The sequence below is a fragment of the Humulus lupulus genome, chromosome X, assembly GCF_963169125.1.
Source record: "Humulus lupulus chromosome X, drHumLupu1.1, whole genome shotgun sequence".
NCBI classification, from domain to species: domain Eukaryota; kingdom Viridiplantae; phylum Streptophyta; class Magnoliopsida; order Rosales; family Cannabaceae; genus Humulus; species Humulus lupulus.
This window is the reverse complement of record NC_084802.1, coordinates 26,900,090-26,908,404: the sequence shown is the minus strand read 5'-3', so window position 1 is coordinate 26,908,404 and position 8,315 is coordinate 26,900,090. Positions and strand designations below refer to the sequence as shown.

General features: G+C 39.1%; 1 protein-coding gene across 2 annotated transcripts; it reads left to right on the top strand.

Moving 5' to 3' along the window:
• Positions 1–349: 349 nt before the first annotated feature.
• Positions 350–4,141, top strand: LOC133803440 (pentatricopeptide repeat-containing protein At1g63330-like). Of its 2 annotated transcripts, XM_062241489.1 has the most exons (3): positions 350–3,608; positions 3,701–3,832; positions 3,930–4,141. In XM_062241489.1, exon 1 carries the CDS (start codon positions 628–630, stop codon positions 3,202–3,204), a length of 2,577 nt encoding a protein of 858 aa, XP_062097473.1. In that variant the 5' UTR covers positions 350–627; the 3' UTR covers positions 3,205–3,608; positions 3,701–3,832; positions 3,930–4,141. The 2 variants fall into 2 exon arrangements, with proteins under 2 accessions (XP_062097473.1, XP_062097472.1); XM_062241488.1 differs by having other exon boundaries at positions 3,701–4,141.
• Positions 4,142–8,315: the final 4,174 nt, after the last annotated feature.

Below are 8,315 nucleotides of genomic sequence, written 5' to 3'. Positions count from 1 at the left end.
AATATTCAAAATTTTCTGAAAATTTGCAAGATTATCTAAATAGCTACAATATACACGGTCATAAGAAAAAATCGCGCCAAAAACTATTCACGGGTCGAGAAACACTGAAAACCCTACCGATAGGGCTTAAAGTGAAACCCTATAGAAAAATTGTTTATTAATTAGATAGGTTAGTTGTATTGGAATATAACATATTTCTGATTGCTGGGATTCAACCCAATTAGAATTAGCTGTTGAATTTTGAGAGATTGATAACAGATTTTGCACTCTTATTTAGATTATTTTTAAAAAAAAAAAAAAAACTTATTTTAAATATTTGAGAGAGAATATTGAAAGAAGCAAGAAAAAAAAAAAAGAAAAGAAGAAACTATAACACTTTTTTTACTTTAATAAATAAAAAATAAAGGAAATTTGTTTTGTTTTTTTAAGGTCATTTTTGTTAGGATGTCATTTAGCTCGAAATTTATCCGTATTTATGAAAATCTTCCATTGTTCTTGCTTGGTCTTGTTCCCGAGAACCAGAAAACTGTCACTCACTTGCTCTAAACCCCACTAAAACCCCAGAAACCCAAGATTCGAATTTTCTAACCAGCCAAGCACTCTCTCCGAGACTCCGGGACCTATCCGATGTCCGCTAATGTCCGCTGTGTTCAGAACACTTTCCAGGTACACTCTCCCCAAATCTTAAGCTCTCAAAGCCTCGAGTTTTTGGATCAGTTTTTACCTTTCTCTTCTCCCGATTCCAACTCTTCGAGCTCGCTTAACGCAAACGAACGGCGTAAAATCGCTGCTGGGTTATCGAAGATAGTTAAAGTCCGGAAAAGTCATCTATTGAAGGTTTTTTCTAGAGAGTTTTCTCCATTGGTGCTTGTTCGGTTAATGGAGCTTTTGGGTTCCCGAGAAACTGCATTTTCATTCTTTAAACTTGCATTTAGAGACTATTCTGATAAAACTGTGAGATCTTGTTGTGTTGCTGCACATAATTTAGCGGCCAGAAATCTCCGGTTCTATGCCCAGGATGTGATTTCTTGTGTTATTGCTAGAATTGGTGTTAATAGAAGTAGAGATGTTGTGGGGTTTATGTGGGAAGGTCACCAAGAATTCGAGACGGATTTCTCTGTTCTTGATACGCTTATGCGGAGTTATATGAATGTGGGAATGGCAAATGAGGCACTGGAGGTTTTGACTAAGATGTGGGAGGTGGAAGTGAGGCCTAGTGCTTCAGCTATTAATGTTCTGTTTAAGCTGTTGCTTAGAATTGGTGATTATGGTAGTGTGTGGAAGTTGTTTCGGGACATGGTTCGTAAGGGGCCATTTCCAACTAATTATACTTTTAACATGTTGATTCTTGGATTTTGTCGAAAAGGGTTTCTCAGCATTGGAGAGAATTTATTACATGTGATGCGGAAGTTCCGCTGTGAACCAGATGTTTTTACTTATAACATTGTGATCAATGCTAATTGTGTTAGGGGGCAGACTAAAGTTGCACTCAAATGGATGCGTTTAATGATTGCAACTGGTTGTCAACCAAGTATTGTGACCTTTAATACAGTCGTAAATGCTTTGTGCAAGGAGGGAAATTTTGTGGAAGCAAGGAGGCTTTTTGATGCAATCCATGAGGCTAATGTTTCTCCAAATACCATAATATACAATACCATCATTGATGGGTATGTTAAGTCAGGGGATATTGGTCAGGCTAACATGTTGTATGAAGAAATGAAGTACAAAGGTTTATCTCCTGATGGCATAACCTTTAATATATTGATTTCAGGTCATTACAAGTATGGAAAGAAAGAGGACGGAAAGAGGTTGTTGAGGGAATTAGCTTTATCAGGATTGTTTTCTGATAGTTCATCATACGATATTTCAATTGGTGCTTTGTGCTGGGCAGGTCAATTGGATGAGGCCATGGCATTGTTAGAGAGTATGCTTGAGAAGGGAATACCTCTCAGTGTGGTTGCTTTTAATTCAATCATTGCAGCTTATAGCTGGGAAGGATCGGAAGAAAAAGCATACAATGCCTATAAGATTATGACCAGATATAGTCTAAGTCCATCATCTTCCACATGTAGTTCTTTGATTATGGGCTTGTCCAAGAAGGGGAGGCTAAATGAAGCAAGGGAACTTTTGTGTAAAATGTTAGAAAGGCAACTTCCTATTAATAGAGTGGCTTTCACGGTGCTGTTAGATGGTTACTTGAGGGTGGCAGACTTAAATGGCGCCCAAAGCCTGTGGAATGAGATGCAAGAGAGAGGGATATTTCCTGATGCTGTTGCCTTCTCAGCCTTTATTAATGGACTTTCTAAAGCAGGTTTGATGGAGGAAGCACATGACTTATTATTAGAGATGTCAAGGATAGGTTTGGTGCCTAATAATTTTGTATACAGTTCTTTGGTTCAAGGGTTTTTAAACTGTGGTAACCTGAACGAAGCATTGAAGCTAGAGAAAGAGATGAGGCAAAAGGGTCTCCTTCCAGATATCTTCATGGTAAACATGATCATTAATGGGTTTTGTAAACAGCGAAGAATGGATTTAGCAATGGAAAAATTTATGGAGATGCATCTGAGTGGACTGGGACCAGATATCATTACGTTTAACACGTTAATTGGTGGTTATTGTAAAGCATTTGACATGGTTTCTGCAGATGAGATTGTGTACACAATGTATGCTAGTGGGTGTGACCCGGATATCACAACCTATAATATCTACGCCCATGGTTTCTGTAGCAATAGAAAAATAAATCGAGCAGTGAAGATGCTTGATGAACTGGTTTTGGCAGGTATAGTTCCAGATACAGTAACATATAACACTTTGTTGAATGGCGCATGCGGTGACATATTGGATAGAGCTCTGATTTTGACTGGAAAACTGCTTAAGATGGCTTTTGTTCCGAATGTTGTTACGACCAATGTATTGTTGACTCACTTCTGCAAGCAGGGGATGCCAGAGAGGGCCCTAATGTGGGGTCAAAAGTTGAGTGAGATTTCCTTTGATTTTGATGAAATTACCTATAAAATAATGGGCAGGGCCTATCATAGCATAGAAAAAAATGCAAATGTTGGCTTAAGAGAAACATCTGGAAAAGGTTTTTTCTTGGATTCCCTTATGTACATTACGTATGATTATTTTTGTAGAAATAGATCATCTCAGGAAGTAAACCAGAATCCTCTTACACTAACTGAATGTAGGTTTAAGGGATCCTGAAACATGCCAAAATTGGTTCATGTCTCTGACTTGTCTTTCCTTTCTCAAATTTTGAGCATCTTCAGTCCATGACATTCAAGCAGCAGCTATAAAGAATGAGCGACATGCTTGGATTGCAATGGATCAACAGAAAAATTGAAAAGCACAACATGGAGATAGGAGTGGGAAAGATAAATGGAACTGAAGCTATGAGAAAAAGATGGTATGGTTTAGAAGGGTTGTTTTACAAATGTTTCTTAGAAGGAGTATATTTGCAGCGTCGAACATGAACATATTAAGATTATTACTAGATATCGTTATTATAATTCTGTGTGGCTCAGCAATGTCAAAGAAGCTAGATAACAGACTCTAACTGTATATGATTTCCCTCAACTTGGCCAACTCCAAAATGTTGATCCTTCAAGGTACTGGGTTTTTACTGCACCTTTTTTTCCCACATAATAGAAATATTTGGGGTTTAGGTGGCCTTACTCTGTGCTGTTATTTTATATTACAGGATGGGAAACTTGAGATTTAGCACCAACCTTGTTGGTAGAAAAATTGTGTCAGTGACATATGATGTCTCTTCTATAGCCATTGTTGCTGAGCATCATTCAACCGAAGTTTGGATGTAGTACTTTGCAAATGAGTAATATTTTCTCTCCTTATAAATATTTGTAATAATCCAATTAACTTGTAAGATAATTTTGCCTTTTTTTTCACTCCGTAATTATTTTTAAATTCAGTATGCAGAAGCACCTCATAGACAGTAAAATCCAGCTGAGAGGATCAATTTTTGTTCCTTTAGCTAGGCTAATGCGTGCAGAAGGTCCAATTGCACCAAATGTAGGACACTTTTCTGGGTATCCAAACCTTGTGGTTCACTGGTTAGTTTGTTGTCCTGTACCATGGCTTTTCAGCCTATTAGAAAATTACAAGTTTTATTTATTTATTTTAACCATGGAGTCTCAGCATAAATGTACTTGGTCCTAACAGAACAACTAACTTTCCCAAAACCAAACTCAGCCACTCAATTAACCACATCACCTTAGTTTCTGCTATATTGTCTATCCCTGCACCTAGAAGAAAGCCAGACGGACTTGTAGCCTAACAGTTAATTTGTAAGAATATCAGAAAATATACACATGTATGCCCTCAGATTATATCATTCTCTATAATTGTTAGACAATACAAGTATGTTACTTTGAGATAACTTAGGATGTACATGCATATTACAAGAAAGGAAAAACACAATTATACAGATTACAGACAAGGGCCAAATGGGACTTTGCTTGCATTACACTGAAATGAGTTTATTGCTTAGATTTTTCAAATTCATTGAAATTTATTTGTTTTACTCCAAAAGTGGTTTCGTGATCTGGGTTGTTCTTGGATTTGAATTTGGTTGACTTTTAAGTAAAGTTGAAAATGTTTCAGAATCTTATGATACTTTTATGGACATTCTGTAGCAAAGAATGCAGACAAGATCAAATAAGAGTTTGATGAGGCAAAGGAAAAGAGCTGGAAAATGTGTAGTAGATTAAATCAGACACCAATAAGGACTCTAATAAAAAAAAAAGAGAATCAGAATCAATCTTATTCTTAACATCATTGTCCTAAAAAAGTTGCAATTGGTATGCCATAGATGTAAACTTATGTAATCCCATCCTTTTATTATTCCTTCTTCTTCTCTTTTATAATTTTTGCTTTCTAGAATGTCCCTTTAGCTTTTCTATGTTAAAAATTAAAATCGGAAAATATTCTATTTGATTCTAATTAAAATTTTTAATGTATTTATATTTCGTTGTTTTGTTTATGGAAACTGAGAAGAAACATAGCAAAAAAAGAGGTACAAGTAAAGAGGCTCTAAGCAAAATGGCTGAATTATTCCCTTTTAAAAATTGGCTGTTTAGAAATAAAATTTTGTATATTATTGAAGAAAGTATTAATTTAGGCACCTACTCAAATTTTTCAACTACTAAACTCTAACAATCATTAGGCAAATTAATGAAATTTCACAATGGGCATGAAGCAAAATCTGTGACAAAATTAAGAAAAAAATAATACTCCTTTTCAATGTTTGTAGAAAGGTTTAAAGAGATTTTGTTTCTTTTACTATGTTCTAAAAGGAAAACAAGAAAAATAGTACTTATGAAGAGAATTTAGATTCACTCCTGGATTGTTTACATTATTTTAGGTTATATTATTCTTATACTTTTTCTTCATTATTAGTAAAATTAGCAATACAGTATAGGCATTTATGTTGATATATTTAACCAAAAAGACAACTGAAAACACAACCACATTTTTTAGTATGATCGACACATTTATTTATTTTTTTCTTTTTCATTTTATATGTGTAAATATTAAATGTTTTGTACTAATTTGGTATCCATTAATGTCATGATAATATTCCACGAGTACATAGAGATTAAGAGTAGTATGCCCTGATGTTCAGTCCGGGTCTTTTATGCAGTTTGAGTATAGCTGGCTAGCTAAGAACAGTACTAAAGGATCTATAAGTTGATATCTCCTCTGCGAAGGCAGTGCGACTCCCCAGGTAATCACACGAGCTGAGGAATACGAATCATGAAGACACGATTTGGAGACGCATATAAAGCATCGCGTCCTAGACGCGAGCTGGTGCTATGTCCCGGTCAAGGTACGCTAAAGATCTGCCATTTCCAGGAGCATTTGTAAACCCGGATACGTTATATATAAATGTGCGTGGTCAGACATTACATGTCCGTTTATCCCTGAATTCTCGGATACGTAACATAAATGTGCATGATCAGACATCACATGTCTGATTATGTCAGACGACCCATGATCATTTTTACCTAATGATTAGACCATACCTTAATGTAAATTATAATATCCATCATTTGTGTAAGACAAGTAACGGGAAGGATTTGTATTCACGTGATGACCCCACCTCTATCCTGGGATGGTTCTTCTATAAATACCAAGACCTTGGATAAGAAAGGGGTTAGGTTTTTTCTCTGTAATGCAAATACTCTACCAAAATATAGAGAGATATACAGTAATAATATTGACTCGTGGATTAGGGGGATTTTAGACTCCGAACCACGTAAAAAGAAACGAGTGTTCTTAATATTTCTTTATTAACATCCTTAAGTGTTATTTTCCTGATTACGGTTTATCCTTAAACACTAATTTATTCCAGCTAATTTCGTAATACACTGATGGCGAAAAACTGCGTCAACAATTTGGTGCTTTCATTGAGAGCTGCAAATTAGTGCTATCGAAAAAGATTAAGAACAAAGTTCATCATGGTGGTCACTCGTTCAAGGCACAGTAACAAAACGGATTAGCATGGTGGGTAGGAGGCTCACCATACCACTGTTTCCGGCGAACAAAGCCCAGAGATTTAGCAGCGGTCGGGAAAGCAACCGATGGGGCACGACGATACTGGAAGTTCAACACCTCTACCATCGAATCCGAACCCGGATTCCTTGACTGTAGTGGAAATGGAGAACATGCAGTTGAGGAGCCATCTAGCCAAAGCAAACAAGCAAATCGAGGAGGTCTTGGCTCGGCTACCCCCTTTTGCAACTGACGTTAACGTCGGAAAGAGGCAAGGCGAGACTCGTAAGTCTCGCTGGGATAGTCGACCCAGGCCAAGTTGATCGGTTAGAACCTCAACCACGAGTTCTACGCCCATGTCACGAGATCACCAGGGAACCCCGTTTGGCAACTTTCCCAGGGATCATCAATGAACCAGCTGATCGGTCAGAACCTCGACTCCAAGTTCAGCACCACCATCAAGTGTGCCCAGGAGCGCCCATGGCAACCCACGTAGTAGGTCAAGGGAAAACTCTCAAAGACAACATGTCCCAACCGACCTCCTTGCACCACGATCGGATCGCCAGACACAGGGAATCAGAAATGGTGGAGCAGAGAGACCACGAGCTAATTTGGTCCGACCTGATGGGACAAGGATCGCTTCACCGATTAGACATCCTCCGTCACTGATAAGGCATCCATCTCCACCTCATTCAGCTCGAAACGCTCCTACCTACGGAAACAGCAGGAGGAATCCTCCTCCAGCGACCCCTGCTCATGTCCCGCGAGCACGCGGGAATATCCCAGATCCTCATCCTTGACCGCAAGCTCTGAGCTTCTCTAATAGAAGCTATTGGACAGAGGGTCGTCGAAGTGATAGGACCAGCGCAGATTTGAGGAATCAGCTGAGTTCAGCTCAAAAAATCCTCAAGTTGATCCGCAGACCGACTTGCGAGATCGCCTGAATTCACAGAGGAGAAATCCAGTTCGTGATGGAGTCAGTGGCACTCACCACAAGGGAAGTCCTTCAAAAGTACATGATAACGGGAATGTCCCACCAAACCAGGCTCGAGCTTGGAGGGACAATAACCCGCCGAATGTGTACGGCCAAACGGGAGCTGTTGAACAGCCCCAGGGAGCCAAAGACCAAACCCTCGAGAGATTAGCTCAGATGAAGGAGCTAATGAAAAGACTCCTATCAGAGAAGGAAAAAGACGAGTATGACTCAAGGGACAAGCTCGAGCTCTTTGCCCCCAACATCGCAGCAACACCATACCCGCCAAGTTTCAGGATGCCCCACTTATCAAAATTCGATGGAGATGGGGATCCGTCCGACCACTTGGGAATGTTCAATACTCTGATGATGGCCCATAATATCGGACCTAAGTTGAGGTGCTTGGTATTCCCTTCAACTCTGGTCGGACCGGCCAGGCAATGGTTCAAGCAATACAAAAGACATTCTATCAGCTCGTGGAAGAGTTTCTCCGCTGACTTTAAGAGAGCGTTCCGAGCTTCTCAAGCAGCTTGTATCAAGGCAGACTCCCTTGCAAACGTAAAGCAGCAGCCCGAAGAGCCTCTGAAAGCTTACTTGAGTAGGTTTGCCAACATTGCTACGCGAGCTAGAGACGCATATTAAAGTTCTAGGTTTATGGCGATGAGAACAGGAATCCTTGTTGGGGGCGACCTTTGGAGAGAAATTCAAAGAAAGGGTGTCAACACCGTGGACGAGTTCCTGAACATGGCTCAAAGGTGGATCAACTTGGAAGAGGCTCGAGCTTCGGTCGCCGAAACCAGTCAAGTCCCTGCCCAACCCGTTGGAGCAGTAA